Below are 17,477 nucleotides of genomic sequence, written 5' to 3'. Positions count from 1 at the left end.
CGGCAAATGGTCAGTGTGCACGCCTGATTTTTCAACCATACAAAGCGAAGCGTTCCGGAGCTTGAGTAAAAGCACCAAGTGAATTCTGGGCTGAGTTGAACCTCGCGCGATTAATGTTCCACTGGAGCCGGTTGAGGATACACGGTACACACGTGTGGCTGGGTAAGATCAATTTGCTCAGCGCAGGCATCAGGCACACACCCCTAGGCCCATGTATAGTCGAGGCAGGCCAAAGGCATATCTGGAAAGCCGCGAGAGTAGGGTAGGTAAATTAGGCTCAGAGGAGAAAACGGACTTGTTCATTATTAATCGTCATCCGATCTCTGCAGCTCGGCTTGCCCCTTTTCGCGAGATGGTCTACCAGGTACAGAGTTGTACCTTACACGTGAGGCCGAGGGCTTGGTCATCCTTTGATATGGCCTTGCGGCCTCAATTATTCATACCTTGTTCGAGTCCCTCCAGTTTAAATTCGGTTCTACTCTGACCTGCGTCGTCGTACAGCCGAGCTTTCTGACCATTTCTGCCGTCCCTGGGTGCCAATAAAGTTGCAAAAGATTCTCATCATGTTTCAAAGGATACTGAAATGTGCTCAACGTTCCAATTCCAAACTCGATAATCACACAATAAACTAGACGGTAACCTCAAATTAAAATCTGCTGTATAGTTAAGCTGATGATGTAGATCAGCTACTTGATGTTCATGTTTGAGTAGACCTGTCCTCAAGATGAGTGAATTCGAAATGATAAAAAAAAACTGTGCATTATTTTTTCCCTCCATATTTACACGCCCTTAGAAAACCTTATTTTTTATTATCAAAAGAAGAGCATTCATTTTTAATTAAAAGTGCGTAACGGGTACAAAAAAAAAAAAAAAATCGTACTAAATTTTCTAAAAAAATAAAATGAAGGTTAATTTGTCCCCTTTAAAACGTCATTTGCGAAATTTGGTCTCTATTTTTGACTCCGCTATTTAATTTTTTTTAATTTTAGTGAATCCACACATTCTAATTGTCAAAGAACTCAATGGGATTGGTATTGAAGAAAAAGGAAATTCTTGGCCACTCTGCTATAATTATTCAACCTTCTTCAGCGGGTGATTTTCGAAAACTGTCTGTACCGGTGAAAATTTGTTTTCGCAAAAAAGGATACGTGTTGTAAAAATAGAAACACGAAAAGAAAGAAGAACACGTTGGGCAGTCAGTAACATTCACCCACGGGGTGAATTCTTTCATCTTTTCTATACCTCTTCTGCATTCTCTCTTTCATTTTCCTTCAAAACTTTTATTCATTTTTTTATTTTTTTTTGAATCTTATTTACATAACAAAACCTAGCACAGCGTAGGTACGAAAGCATCTCCTTTGCACTTTGAGACAGGGTAAGACTCGCTGTCAGTTGAAGAGCGGAAAAGGACAGAGCTTGAACTCAAGCTGGCTGACGGTGAGAAGTTCATGACGTAACACGTCCAAATAACAAATTTGTTAAAGGATCAAATCACGGTCGATAAATTTCCTTTTTTGCAATGAAACTAAAACGCAAGTTTCAAGTTTCCCAGTAAATCTGTCGTTTAATTAATCTCGAGTTAACTCTTTCGGTCACACATTTTTCAATTCGATGTTTTGGCCTAAATATTGTTACTCGGCGGTTTTTCGGCTCACTGATCATGAATCTGAAATTCGAATTTGATAACTTTCAAATCCAAGATGGCGGACCAAAAATGGCGGATAAAAGATCGAAAAAACTATCAAAATTTGATTATTAAGGCCAAAACTTGTTACTCCAGGGTTTTTGGGGTCGCTGATGATGAATCTATAGTCCAAATTTGATAATTTATAAGTTCAAGATGGCGGGTATAAAATCGAAAAAACTATCAAATTAGATTTTTTCCATATTTTAACTGTCATACGAAGTAACGAAGATCATTTAAAGTCGTAAATAAACTGTGATAAGGCTGGTACGTGAAAATTTTTGAGGTTAAAGGGTCAAACACCGATCGATGGCTATCTTTCGCTCCAAATCTATTCGCACCACGTACTGCATATGCGAGACATAAATGGATGTAACGAATTATCCGGATGGGGTGAAGTTGCAGCTATTCGTGGCGCAGAAATTCTCACGGATTTCGGAAGGCGAAGAATTCGTTTGACGTATCTACGCCGCTCGGCAGAAGTCGCTTCGCTTTGAACTCGCGTTCCATCTTCCGTCCACGTTCTTTCCATACTTTCTCTATCCAACTTTTATGCATTCTTTGACAGAGTATTTCATTGAAGAATGTTCATCGAGCGGTGAGATAATCTCAAAGCCACTATTTAGCTGATTTGAGTGCAACTTCATCCACACCGTAAACCGTAAAACTGCATAAAAGTACCCAGATCTCGGATAATATCTCACTCGGGGATGATTGAAGTAATTTATCTAATTTCGTGTAGTACGTCGTTACCCGGAGTCTGATTAGCAGAAATTTTCCAATAATTGAAGAATTCAATTTGTCGTTGTTGGATGGAAATGGAAGGTTTGTTTTACATTGATGCCAATTAAAGTGAACGGTGGTTACAAGGTACTGTTAATTTTTCGTTTTTGACCCAGTTTTTCCCTTCCGAATAGCTCCAAAAAATCTCTATCAACACCATTTTCTTTTTCACTTTTTGTCGAAAACAACACTGCATAATGTAAACATTCTGCTAATTTCATGGTTGAACAAATGTTTTTTTTTTCACATAAATGTTGCTATCGCGAATATATTTGCCGTTAAAAAGAACGTTAAATGTGGTCAGGATTTTCATGCACTCATGTAAATAAAAAATGTGTAAACATCTCAGTTTTGTTATGTTTATCTGTCAATTCTCACGGAATCTTATGCTTGAAATTCATTCCTTATTCATTCGGACACATGTAGGCTATAATTTTTCTTCCAACAATCTTACCCGTCGTCCAAAAACTGTTGGAAAAATTGGAAGTGAAGAAAAGAAAAAAAAAAAAAATAAATAATTTCTGGTACAATATAATCGGTTATAAAAATAAAAAAAAGATGCTAAAAACAAATGACAAATCATTCTCTCGGAACTGTCGTTTTACCCAGCAGGCTTACGGTATATTACATAAAATTTAAAAATGAGCAGAGACTGTTCAGAGAATTGCGTTATGCGCATACAAGCCACGGGAAGGGTGAAAAAAAAAAATGATGGAAAGTGAAAAATTGGAAAAAGGGGGTGAAAAGGTAGAAGAAAAAAAAAAAAAAAAAAAAAGAAAAGTATCTAGAAATATAAAAATAAAAAAAAAGAAGGAATGACTATAACGGGTCGACGTACGCGAATGTAGGTATAATACGTATACACATACGTATGGTGTGTACCTGGAGAGGGTGGAGGAACATGGAGGAAGAGAGGTGGTACGTTGGTGGTAATTTTTTTCCCTTCCCTTCTTTTTCATTTTTTTCGCCCAGTTAGAACGGAGGGTGGAATTGTAAAGAAAGGTTCTCGGCGTGGCGGCGTCGGCGGCGGCACGTATGTGGAGGACATTTGCCATGCGGAAGAGATGGGGAGAGGAGGTCGGGTCAGGGCGGAAGAAGTATGACAGAAAATGTGTGAAAAATTAAACTTTTAAAGCCTCATCCATTCTTCGTTTCTCTCTCTCTCTCTCTCTCTTTCTCTATTTCAGCCTCGGTTATTTTTTCCACCGGAAAAGCGGAAACCTCGTCTCAGGGTTTTTTCACCGCGATACGCGAGGAACTCGAGATGAATCTAAGGCCGTTCCCTTCTTTAATGTATACGGAATGGAAAAGAGACACGGAACTGAAACTCGAAGTTAAGGAAAAGGAGAACAAATTTGTTAAGAGTTCCGAATTCAAGGCACACGCATCGGGGGCCTAACGACTCGTCGTTACAACTTTTCAACTACAATCAAACAGTTCTTTCGGTAAACGACAAGTCTTATATCGCGATACTTCACTCTGCATTACGTCAAGCTGAAAATAATCCATTGAATTCAAGTTTAGGCGGATAAACGGCGAAATTTTTCATCCGACAAAATATTATTCATATTTAATTTTATCAACGATGGATTCAGTCCCTATATAATACTTTTTGTTTATTTTTTCCTGTTTCGTGCAATCGCTTTATTATCGGATTTGTTATCGAAAAACGGACCGGAAGTATTCGGAAACCCACGGTTATTAAAACATAGCGTTGCACTTCATTTTACAATTTGAATTTTCAACCGTACGTAATATTTAATAATTCTCAGTCTTTGCGCGAGATTTTTTTTTCCCCCAACTTAATTTAGATTCTTTTGTACACTTTTAAAATCTGTCATTATACTTCACAGTTGTATTCAATTAACTGAAATTCAACCGAATTAACCAAATTCTTTCTTCAATGTTTGTTCAATCAAATCGCTTGTGACTCAAAAACACAAGTATTTTGGTTGGTTGGAATTATGCTCATTCAATAGAATCCATCAATCATTAATCGAGTATTTAAAATTGTGTGAGATGAAATAAATTTTCCTATTCAGAAATGCCACGTTCGTTTGATTAAAAAAAAAGTGGTGACGTTTTCTTAAGAATAACCCAATTCGTCTTCTACATTCAGAGAAAAGTTTGTTTAAATTCGATAAAATTTCTTAAAATCAGAAAAGTTCATCAACTGCCATAAAATTTGACTATTTCCCATAGAATCTAAAGTAAAATCTTGTTCACCCAACCTTATTTAAACATATCAAGGAATCAATTTTTTGTTTCAACAATACGATTCATCTGATAGTATGCACAATAGAAAATTTTTTCCTTCAAATCAACTGAATCACATTTAAAAAAAGTTCTCAAGTTTTTCTCATCGCACAAAAAACGCCGATTTTTTTGTATTTCATGATACGCAACAAAACTTTGATTACTTCGAACACAATATTTTCGATTCACATATAATTGACCAAACGGAATCAAAATAAATAAATATTTTGCTACAGTACGTGAATAACTATTTGTTATCTTCATATTGCGAAACGTTTCAACGCTTTGTTCATTGAATCGATCTGAATCGTCGTCATTGATCGACGATCGACGATAATTGAGTATAGAAATTGAAGAAGATGGAAAAAAAATATTTTTTTTTAAAATAATTAATTACGTACATACTTTCGTGTGATCTTTTTTATTCATTTTTTTTTTTTGTTTTTGTCTTGTTAAAAAAGGAACTTACAGCCAGTTTTGATTCCTCTCTTGATTATCGGCGTGTTTTGAAGTGCAGGGAAAAAGGCTGAGAGGGAATCGGACTGACGCTATTAAATAAAGACGTTGGAATCCCCCCCCCGGCTGACCTTCGGCTCTTCAAGATGGCGAATGCCCGCAGTGACGAAGGAAATCCCCGGACTGCCGTCAACGTCGACGGGTCTGACAGCCCGCGTCGAACCCCGGGATTCTCAAGGATGTCCAGCGACGTCCCGAGGGTCGAGTAACCTCGAAAGCGGGGGGAGGATAAACGATAAGCAAGAAGACGACAAGTCGTTTCGGGGTGGCAAAGCCGAAGCGTATCAATCGGTTGCCAACTTTGACCCCCAGCTATTCTTATCTTTCAATATGTTGACCGAAGTTACCGAATGAACTCGTCCGAGAAGCAGGACTTTTGTTTTTTACCCCTTGGTTTTTTTACTCCGCGTTCTTTCTTCCACGGCAAATGATTGCTCGAAAAAAATTGAAGGGGTATTAAAAATTAAGAGATCAACTTATTCTTTCAGATTCATCCCACAAAACTGTGGTCGAGATGGTTTTCGGAACGACGATGTAGATTCGAGTTCGAAAAAAGGGTTTGAAATCTTTAGAAACTGTCTTACGTTCGATCATTCAGCAAACATTTCGTCAGAAAAGTTGGGGCTGGGCAATAAAATTAAATTAGTCGGATAGCTATGTCAGTTCTAGGCAGAGATTCCGTTACCGACATTTTGCCGACACTTGAGTCAAAACACAAACCTGCCCCCCAAATGCCGCACTTTACTGAACTTGTTCGAGAAAGTAGGATTCTTGTTTTTTACCCTGCGCGTTCTGTAGAGATCAGTAAATCGAAGGGTCATGAATTTTGACGAAGAAAAAGTAAGGTTTGTTTAGCAGAATTTTCGAGATGTATAGAAAAGTCGAAATACAGAAAGCTGTAACATAGAATCTTACGAATTGATGAGAATACAGCAAAATACCGACGACGATTTTATATTCCGATCTTCTATACTTCAACGTTTTACATTCTGACTTTTCTACGTTTCGACTTTCAAGATTTTGACAATTGCGTAAAACGAGATTTTCGCGTCTCTGAAAATTCGATATGGTGACTCATTTATTTCCAATCTTTCTATAATTTTACATCCGCGTCATCGATCGAAGAAAACAGACAGAAAATAAAGATATAAACGACCAAAATAACTAATCTTCAGTATTTTTGTACTTTTCTATACTTCTACATATATTCTTAGGATTCTTTATTCTGGTTTTCTACATTCCCACCCAAACTTCTGTATTTCTCTACTGAATTTCTACATTTATTTCTACGATTCCCTAACTTGAATTTCTATTTACTATGCTTCTAATCCTTCCGCAATTCAACTTTTCTACACTCCAGCTGTCTATGTTTCAAAATTAGATGCTTATAATTAAATATTCGCATTTTCGATAATTCGATGTTGTGATCCTCCTAATTCGCAGCCATTTCACTTTCTGACCCTCGCTCAATTTAATTTGGAATTTTACTGAATTTCACACCACAATTTCACACGAATTTCATACCACACATGCTTATTTTATGGTTGATAAAATTTTCACACTGCATTAGGTACTGCGTGGAATTTTATGGTGACGAGTTTTCGCGCATACAGTTTTTCCGCGTGTCAAAGTAAAATGTGAACAAGAAGTCAAAGTTTTACAATTCCGTTGTGAGAAGAGAACGAAGGTGAAAATAGCTTCAAGTTTTCTAAGATTTGTAATGCTTGTAGAATTTTTTTTTTTACAATAAAATTTATTGTTTGAAAAACAGAGTTCAGCTTTTGAAAACGGGTACATTACGCGTTGTTATGTATTCAAAGTTTGTACCCGCAGTTGATTGATCAAAGAGACGTAAAAAATGTGAGTGAAATGTGAGCAGAAGGATTGATAAGGGAAAAAATTAAGTGTAACGAGCTGAGCAAACAGCTTAGGCAGAATATAAAGAAAAAGAGATAATTAGACTTAAATATTTGTTAGTCACAGAGTACCCTCGATAACAAATGTTGACCGAAGATTTTCAGAGCCTTACAGAATTCGCAAGTATCTGCTTTTTACAACTTACCCTGCATTCCCAATTTTTAGATTTTTTTTTATTTATTTTTTGTTTCTTACCAGCAGACATCGAGCTTTGATCAATTCGTGCATAATTTGCTCGTTTACGAAAGAAGATTAAAGGAAATTAAAAAGTATGTCAGATTGGTCAGAGTATTTAAAAAATTCAAACCGGACGAGTCACCTTTCACAATTTTGATACCAAGTTCCGGTTTCACGAGGCTTGGATTGAGGGTAAAAAGTAAATTTTTGATGAGCGTCCTAACAAGAAAAAAAAAAACAGTTCAAAATTATTCTATGTTTCTCAGTGTTGAACACATACGAGAAATAATTTTTTTTTTTTTTTTTTGTAATACAAAAACCCGCACGTAACTCGGTATAATCCGGGCGTGGGTCGTGAAGCAAAGATATTCGGGATATGTCACGGATTTGGTTCCAGGATTTCTTGGCATTGGTGTTTGGGACCCTCGAAACTTGTAATTTAATCCTGCCCTGAAGGCTTTTCCCGAGGATGACGAAGACAGAATTTTGCAGAGTGTAACACTCACCGATAACCGTGAAGTTGACCTTTAGGTTCCGGGTCGGGGAGTTCCGGAAGTCCACCCTGCATCTGTAGACCCCTTCGTCGCTCTCTCGCAGATCCTGGACCAATAATTGAGCCGGCGACGTCGCCCGGAATAAGGCGCGGTTACCCCAAAATTGGGGTGCGCTCCAAAGCTTCGCTTTGCCGAGACGATTCCTCGCATCGTAGCTGAAACACAAAAGTTAACGCCAATTTACAACCGATGTCGGTGCAATTGTTGGAAAAGAAAAGAATAAAAAACAAGGTCGTCTGATTTTTCCGATATTTTTCTTTATTGGTGATTTTAATTTTTTTTTTATTTTTGAAATTCGTTACTTTATTCCACAAACCTATAGTCGAAATCACTCTAAAAATGATAATATGGATTGCAGTTGAAAAAAAAAAGAGTTTGAAATTTTTGCAAACTGTCTTACGTTCGTTCGTTCGGCAAGCATTTTATGAGAATATCGTAACTGCGTAATAAAATCAAACAGCAGAATAGCTATGCCGATTCTGAGCACAGATTCCTTTACTGACATTTTACCGACACTTGAGCCAAGACAGAAACTTGTTTCCCAATGCCTCACTTTCCAGTCACGTCAAAATCTGTCTAACGGTTACGAAAACTATTCGTCAGCGTAAATTGCAAGAATTGGTACAAGATCAACATTTTTCTGATGATGGATAAATTAAGCCAGACTGGGTACATCCCCTACCGCAAACACATTCTACAAAAAGGTTTTGCGTCTTGGCTTGAGTGTCGGTAAAATGTCGGTAACTGAATCTGCACAGCTATTCTACTTAAATTCATTTGGGTTTTGTCGACTCTGAGCGAGGATCGGAATCTTTTTCGGGGTTTCGGTCTCTGGAACCACAAAATTATGGTAGCTGGAACCTTCACTCCGAGGAAGAGAAATAAAGAGATAAAGAGAGAGAGAGAGAGAGAGAGCGAGAGAAGCGCATTGTGCGGTGACCGTGAAGTCAATAGGTCGTGAAATGAGGATCCCAAACCTTGCCCCGAACCCGTTCTAGCCCTCCAGGCCGAACTGGCGTCACAAGTTGAGTCAAGGGTCAGATTGACCCACCGTCGTCCGTTCGTCGTTGCGTTCGGATATTTTATTGATTTATCCAAGCAGTAGCTGGTACCGCATTCTTTATGATTCTTTTCAACACATGGAGGATTCTCCACATTTGAGAATCTTCAATTCGTTGCTACTCAATCAATTCTCCAATTATTTTCATTCCTCACCGTAATCAAAAAATACAGTCGTGGGTGCAGAATGAAAATTCATTTTGTAGCTATATTTTGTATTATTTTTTTTTTTTTTTTCATGGTCATCTGTACTATATTTTCTTGTAACTACATATTTCGACAATTTGATTTCGGTAGAACAACTGATCGATGTCCCAAGCTTTCGTTTGCCCGTGAAAAATGTAGTAAACTAAACAAATAGATTTAATATCGAAGTGACCAGGAAATATTATTCTGAAAACTATAATTAAACATAAGTATTTAAAGTTACTTGTACCAAATTGTTTTGTAATTCCAACAATATTCAACAAATTTTTTTAACGATACCTGTTTTACTCAATTTTTCTAGTTACTGTAACAAATGAAATTTCTCTCGGTGCAGCCTATATTTATTTACTACGAACCGGAATGTACGGTGGAAAAATTTCTCACAAAACTTTAGCCAGTTTATCATCTAGTTGCACAGCTAGGTTTTCAAACTTCTGCCGTGTAGCGTGTTATACCTAAATCGAAACGCTGTTGCAGTGGATGGATATGGAATACAAGGGTGTATACCCTTATACCTTTCACTGTATATATAATATATATATATATATCTGAAAAGCACTCGTCCGAGAGAGAGATAAACTCTCATCCACTGCCTACTCGCTGAAGTTCGGAGTTTGCACGCGGACGTAAAATTATCAAACTTACACAACTCGGGGTAGGAATTACATTGTGTGGACGGACCCGATTCCGGCGCTCTCATCATCGTCCGACTCTCTCTCTCTCTCTCTCTCTCTCTCTTCGTCTCCGTCTAAACATGCATTTGGTAGTTATGTATGTACGTGGACAATTCACGTGCTCGAGGTAGGAAAGCTGCTCGCTCGGAACCGGACAATGCCTATACAATTTTGTTCGCAAGTTTTCGCTCGTTCATTTTCATCTTTTGGGTAAACTTCCCTCAGCTTTGTTTTCAACTACATGTTCACTCCACGAAAATGGTAGTATGAAAATTAAACGGATTATATTCGCAAGGTGATTATTACAATTTTCGCAAAATGATAAAACCGTGTGATTTTTTTTTTTTTGAAAAATTGAATCTACAGTCTTAGCCTTTTTTTCACAGAGGACAAAACAATGTGAATTTCATACTGTTTTGAAAATTCCGGTGATACTTCTTATCAATAAAACTGTTGGTAAAAATTTCTATTCCCACATTTGGTACTTCATACAATCACGAACATCAAATCAGAGTTTCGTGCGAACTTCCATTTTTTTTTTTTTCTACAAACGCACGATACAATCGGAATTTAAATATTTGCATAAATTTCAAGCACGCCTCACGAATTGTGCGAAAATTTCTTCACTTCAAATTCCTCGATCGGATAAATTGATCGACGTATAATAGTTTCCGCGATTTCTGCAAGCACGACGTTTTTCAACCCCTGTTTTTTTGTTTCGTCCCCCGAAACGCGAATGGGAAAAGAATTGGCGAGTCACCGGTTCGAGAATATCTTTGGGGAATATTGGAGAATGGTCGTGTCTTATAATAAATCTTGAGACATTTTACTTATCAGCAGTTGCTTTTGATTTATCTCTCGAGTCTAAAGAGTTGGCTGCGCAAGGCGAAGCGCGGCTAACCCGAGGAGTTATCTCGACTTCGAGTTGGTTCGCTTCGGTTCGATTCGATAGGAGAATATCGAAGGGGTTGAATCTGCCTCTTTCTCTCTTTCTTTTTTTTTCTCTTTTTTATTTTTTCAACCCTCGACATGCACGCGTGGTATTTTTTTTCGACCTTCTGCACGTCCGTCGAAACGTGACCTGATATCGGAACGATTACAAATATATGTATCCGGGTTAAAAATCTCGAGGCGAAAAGCTGCCGCTTCATGCTCGTGCAGGGAAAATCGAACGAGGTTGCGTAATAAAAATAGCGAGTAAAATATGCCTGGGCCGTGATCGTTTCGCCGAAATGTTATGACCTACAAGAATGACCCGAAAATTATCGATTTTTTATTAAATCAATCATTTTTCCTCTAATAAACGAGCATAACCGATCATTTTTCAAACTCGATTTATCCACCGATTCGATTATTTTTCCGCACAATCAGTTTTAATTTTTTACTCCCAACAACGATGCCGTACAATATCAATTTATGTGATCAAAGTATCAATTATTATCACTGTTTTACTTACTAAGTACAGATTTGATGTAACAAGTGAAAGTAGAATGAATATTTTCATCTGAAATTGAAAAATATTTTGAATGAAACTGTAAATTATCAAAAAACTTTGCCGCTATTAAGACTACGTACTGAAATTTACGAAATTTTGGTTTCAAATTCACAGTTTCAAAAAAATACGAAATAATTGATTAATCGATTAATTTCAACCGATTCAATCGAGTCGTGTTTGATTGTTTTTTTCGACTCGATTAATTCATTCCAGATTCCAGATCATCGCGGGATAATATTTGGAGAAAATTTAACAGTTTCGTGCAGAGTTCGCACGTGTAGAAATTTTATTTCATTTTTCTTCTTCATTCATCGAAGAAAAAAGCTGTTCTCGGTGCCGGCATGCCAGTGAAAAATCTATACATATAGCTAATTGACGAGGGTTTGATCGCTCCGATATTTTATGTATCCACTATCGACTTTTTCATGAATCCTCGGCGACTTTCAGATTCCGAAATACCCTGACGCCCGTTACATATTTCAGCTTCAAACATGATTTATCATACGTGTCTGTAGAATATTATACATACGGTTAATTCCATGCCAAATCACTCAGTCTGTGACCCAAACCGTGTTACAGATTTTATTCATATTTTTTCATATACTCAACATCATTTTAAAAGCAAGAATTATTTTCTTTCAAACAATTGTTTTCAACGAATTATTAAATCTATCTCAACAATGTCCATTTAAAAATAAAAAAAAATAAAAATCATACCACGTATTTTAATTTGGAAAATGAACTTCTTGAGGTTTTATTTGGCTATCGCGATTTTCAACGATGAAATCGACCTCAAACATCTAATATCGTAACATTATGTTGAATTGTTGAAAATTCAACAATTTGAATCGTTCTAAAAAAAAAAAAAGTTGCAGAAATTTGAAACCGACTCATAATCAAACCTTGCAATGTTTATTTTTTGTCTTAAAAATTAAATCATTAATTTGAACAAATGGTTGAACAGAAAAAATCGTGAAACATTTTTGTGAGGTTGATCATGTAAAAAAATTAAGACAAAATTGATAACGATCAGCGTCACGAGCTGGGTGATTTGGTATGGAATGACCCATATATATATACATATACATATACATGAATTTCTGCAGCACAAATTATTCCCTCGCGATAATTTCCCTTCGAGTTATATGGAGCACGTTGCTTTTAATGCGCGCGGGTTTGCAGACCGTTTATTATTATATTGCCATTAAACCAGCGAATTCCTCCGCAGAAGCTTCAAGCTCCTTTCTCGGTTTTCGCAAACATTCAAAACTGCACAACGTCTGCTTGTTTCGGTATACATATATATATATATATATATTGTATGACTGTACATGTATACTGATTATGCATACAGCAGAGCGGATAATGCACTCGGAGAAAAGAGAAGCTATACGTTGAAATTACTTATTCAAGAGTACAGTAGACAACAAGGGTCGAATATTGTCGGTGAAAATTTCACCTCTGAAATTCACCTTGAAAAAAATTCTCGAGCGATTGTGCGAGTTGTTGGAATTTTGGGATGCATAAACTCTCTGCACGTTGGTTATATTTGTACAATGAAAAATGCTTTTGAAGATGGAAGTATTTCGATACAAAAGTTTTAACGAGTTCAAGTCAGGTGAAATAATATTCTCGAAATTTCAAGTGAATAAGTTGAAAACTGCGAATTTTACTTTGATTGAAAAAATTACGGTCATTATTTTACGGCTATGGTTATTATTATTATAATTTTCTTTTTCAAGTTAAGAAAGAGCGAAGTTTTATCAACTTTTATCAGGTGTAATGCAATTTGTTTTATTCGTTAATCGTGACGGAAAAATTTTTCATCGCAACAAAGTGTTTCTAATTCAGTTTCTTATGAACTGACAATAAATATCTATGACGAAAATTACCATGATTATAGCGAGTGTAGATACTTGATTCAAAAGATAATTCGATACAATGCGATTTCATTTAATTTGTTGATGATTGCAGTGGCTGACAACACTTGAAATTCAAAAACTCGTGCTTTTTATATTATTTTTCCAAAGTTAGTTCAGATGATATCGTTCCACTGAAATTCCACAAGATTCGCTTAAATTAGCACATTTCTATCACGACAGAGTTTGCGTTTTTTTTTTTCTATCTTCTTCCAAATAGATTCTCAAGTTTGAAGCGAAAACTACGCTCTGAATTATTTTCCATAAATACAGTTTTTGCCCAACACGATTGAAAAACTTCTGAAAAGTTTGAAAAGTTGTTGGAAATCTCGATATTAAAAATTCAGAATCTTAATTTTGTCGCTGCCTTTTCAATTTTGAACAGTTCAAAATACTTGGATTCACAGATAAATAAAACTTTCACCGAATCAGCTCTGAATCAAGGAAGTCGTTGTTAAAAATCATTGTTACGATCGTGTGACGTGAAGAAATCGCTGAAACATACACTGAGAAAAATTTTTATTTCCGGTTACCGCTCAGTACTTAACTATTTTCATTTTTACCACAGTCGAAAAATATAGTTCTAGGTAGAAAATGAAAATTAGTTTTCTAGCCGTTACCGGAAAGTCTAGTATCCGTTGCTATTCTTTCTTATTACGATAACTGTTGCTATATTTTCTTGCAACCGTTGCGAAAATTTAGCACTCGTGCAAGAATAAATTGACGTTAAAGCCTTGTTTAAATAAAAAAGTAGAGTAAACCTCGCAAACTGATTTTGCGTTGCAATAACCAGAAAAGGATCGACAATAGCGCAAAATGGTTACGCGTACCTCGTTTTTCGTACTTCCATCAATATTCAAACCGTATTTTTTCAACGATACCTGTTTTACGTTCAATAAAAAAACGTTCAATACGAAGCAGATGCATATTAAAATAGGATCGCATCGACGTCTGCAGCTACGAACAGTGACTTATTTCGCATTACTTCGAGCTATCTGAATGCGCAGTGCAGCAGGTAAGTCACAATACATTCATAAAACATGTATATATGTACATGTTGATATTTATATATATATTTATATATATATATACATATGTAGAAGAAGTAGAATATGGTCGAATATACAAGAAGAATAAATAAGCGATAGAGTTGGCAATGGAATTTTCTCCGAAACATTCTAGGTCTATACATATATGTATGTGTGTATGTATTTATGTATATGTATAGGGTACAAGGTACGAGATTAAATCTGAATAACTTTACTCAACGACGACGTGAATAAAGATGAAAAGTCGTTGCAGAAACGCCTCTCTCGCGCCACTCGAGACATTATCGAGTTCGAAGACGAAGAAGACTGTGAAATAATCACTGAGAAGCGGTGAGAAGAAAAAAAAAAAAGAAAAACAAAAGAAAACGCAAGTTTCATGCACATTACACACTTAGCCTTGTCTTTCATTTAAAAGAGGAAAGATTTTTTAAGAAGGGAACAAAGGTGGCAAAGAGAAAAAAAAAGAAAAAAAAAAAAAAAAACAGATCATCAGACAAAATTTTCGTATCTGTTCGCGAAAAATATCCAAACGAAATTTGACAGGAGAAGCGAACAGATGTTAGTTTCATATTCAGTCAAACACGGACGACTTCTTTTTTTGCGAGCGATTGCGCGACAGAGAGAGAGAGAGAAAAAGAACGAAAAATAATAACTCTGAAGACTAAACGCTCGCTGGTTTGTGTAAATAAAATTCAATCGCCGCATCGAACTGCGATAAATAAGACGAAGAAACTAAAGAAAAATGAAACAGAAAAAAAAAATCACGGAATAAAAATACGAACCTGCAGAGCTTATTAATTAATTATGTAAAATAATTATTCAATTTTAATTCAACTCCGACCTCATGAAGTAAAAATAAAGGCACCTAAGTTCACGATTTTTTCCGGTTCTTTAGAATCTCAGTTCTACGTAAAAGGATTGAAATTGGATACAAACAAATGATTTGTTGAAAAATAAATTAAACGAAAAAAAAAACAATTGTAAGAAGTGTATTCTGAACTTTATGATACTATGGTGAGAAACGAATTGTTCACGTCAAAATCGAACATCCGTAAATGAATTTGATCGTAAACAAAGAAAAAAAAAACACAAATGTCGGTTTGTCAAGTTATCTGATATTTTTGCAAGGAATGAGCCACGTGTGAAATTTTCCTTTGTCCTATGAGCGATGATTTTCCGAATTATGAGCTGAATAGCATCCGGAAAAGATAAGGGGAGCAGCCGGGAGTAAACAAGGAGGCGAAAGAAAAAAAGAAAGAAAAAAGATAAAAGTTGGAGATCTTCCAAAGTTTGGATGATGAGTCTCTCTCTTCTCTCGGCTTTCCCGTTGACCGCAGACTTCGCGATACGGACGCGAAACTGATGCGATGATATCTCATTGTCAGATGGAGAAAAAAAGAAAAGAATGAGAAGAAGAAAAGAAAAAGGAGAACGAGGGGGAAACGATCAGCGATTGAGCGAACAGTGGTATCACACCGAATTGGACGACGCGAATGAAGGGATTCTGGGTGAGTTACGCATATACATGTATGTGTACACATTCGGAAATCATCGAATTTCCATCATCATCGTCGTTTGGCTAACGGTAAGATAAGAGAAGAAGAAGACCGCAAATCGAACCGATAACAAGTTATCGAACCGCCTCTACACCGAAATTATTTGGAAAAATGTATGATAAAGAGTTAAAATTATACGTTTATCGGTAAGAAATTGAAAATCAATTTCAAATTAAAAACTTGATTTTCGAATTCCAGAGGTTCGAGAACTTGAACATTCCAATACTTTTCTCCTGTCACGAAAGGTGAAGAAAAGTAGAAAAGCTTTAAAAATTGGAGCCGAGGTTGAATTTTACCAAACGAGTCTCTTGAAATAAAAGTAACCTTCAATTTCGCAGAGGAAAAGTGGCTTAGTTTTTACGATTAATAATAATTTACGCAAATCACAATGATGAAAATGATTTTCATTCGTTGATTATACTCCAGAAAGATTTTGCATTGAATGTCTTTACGAAACGATTTACCATCTCGTATAGATGAAGGTTTAGCAAACTCAAAGAACGTTTAGCAAGTTTTAAAGTTTCGAATCGTTATATACCTGAAGTATGATCCGAGAAAATTTTCGACTGAAAATGAAAACGCAGAGGTGGATACGCATTATAAAAATGTCCGACTGTTTCAGACGCAGAGACTTCGTTTTGACGATCGATCCGATCGGTGTCCGAATGAAAGCACAATGCAGGCGGAGTTTTGACCCGTCAAATCGAGGGTAGAACGCGTAATTCGGTCCTTTACAACCCTACTTATTACTCCGTATCCTGCGGAGCTATTTCACCGGTCGGCTTGCGATCCGATCCTAATTGCGGACCCTGAGTGTTTGTCAGAGGGTTTTAGGTAAGCTGTCCCGGAGGGTTTACTTGACGCGGAAAATTCAAGGCACACTGAAACTCCGGTATGTAGAACAGAATATAGTACGTGTAGATTGTAGACTAGGATAAACGTTGCAGCGTGTGAAAAGTTTGGCTCGAGCTTGCGACGTAAGATAACTTGGGCCAAATTTAGTAGCGGTTATTGACCCTTTTATTTTCCAAAATTATAAACTTACGACACAAATTGTAAACTTCTCGATGACTGAAACCATTTGCTAGAGGCTTAGACGCTGAAAATTTATTTTTTGGTTATTTTATAACTAAGGATCGAATGGATACAACCAAAGAAGGTCAATACTGGTATTACACAAATATATATATACAATACAAAAACGAAATTTTTGCTCAGTATGTAGTCGTGAACTCACACATCTAGTTTGCGGACAAGATATTCGATCACTCGTCAATGTCATTGCCTTACCGGTTGAGAGAAATTCAACTTGGTTCGAATCGAATTCCTTACAAGATTGCAAAACTCACCGCGAGTGATTCGAGGTGACGTCAAACGGGAAAAGATGAGACGCACAAAGCGGAAAGAGAAAAGTTGTTTTTTCCTTCTTTTTTTCTCTATCTTTTTTTCGTTATCACCGACGGAAATTTACTAATTCTGTACAAAAATGTTCTGTATCAAAATATTCCGTAGAAAAATATTCTGAATAATATTTCTGAAGAGAATCTTGTGTTTATTTCTGCAGAAAAATATTCCACAGAGGAATATTCTGTAGAAAAATATTTTGTAGAAAAAATTCCCTGTAGAATAAT

General features: G+C 36.4%; 1 protein-coding gene across 4 annotated transcripts in view; it reads right to left on the bottom strand.

Annotated features, from left to right (window-relative positions):
* LOC124308603 (hemicentin-2-like) overlaps positions 1–17,477 on the bottom strand; it is a 162,407-nt gene that overhangs the window by 101,582 nt on the left and 43,348 nt on the right. For all 4 annotated transcript variants that reach the window (XM_046771442.1, XM_046771443.1, XM_046771440.1 and 1 more), the window contains one exon: positions 7,840–8,042. In XM_046771442.1, coding sequence (XP_046627398.1) covers positions 7,840–8,042 — 203 coding nt within the window. The remainder of the gene's footprint in view (positions 1–7,839; positions 8,043–17,477) is intronic.

Source organism: Neodiprion virginianus, chromosome 7 (assembly GCF_021901495.1).
Source record: "Neodiprion virginianus isolate iyNeoVirg1 chromosome 7, iyNeoVirg1.1, whole genome shotgun sequence".
NCBI lineage: Eukaryota > Metazoa > Arthropoda > Insecta > Hymenoptera > Diprionidae > Neodiprion > Neodiprion virginianus.
This window is presented reverse-complemented; position numbering and strand designations above follow the sequence as displayed.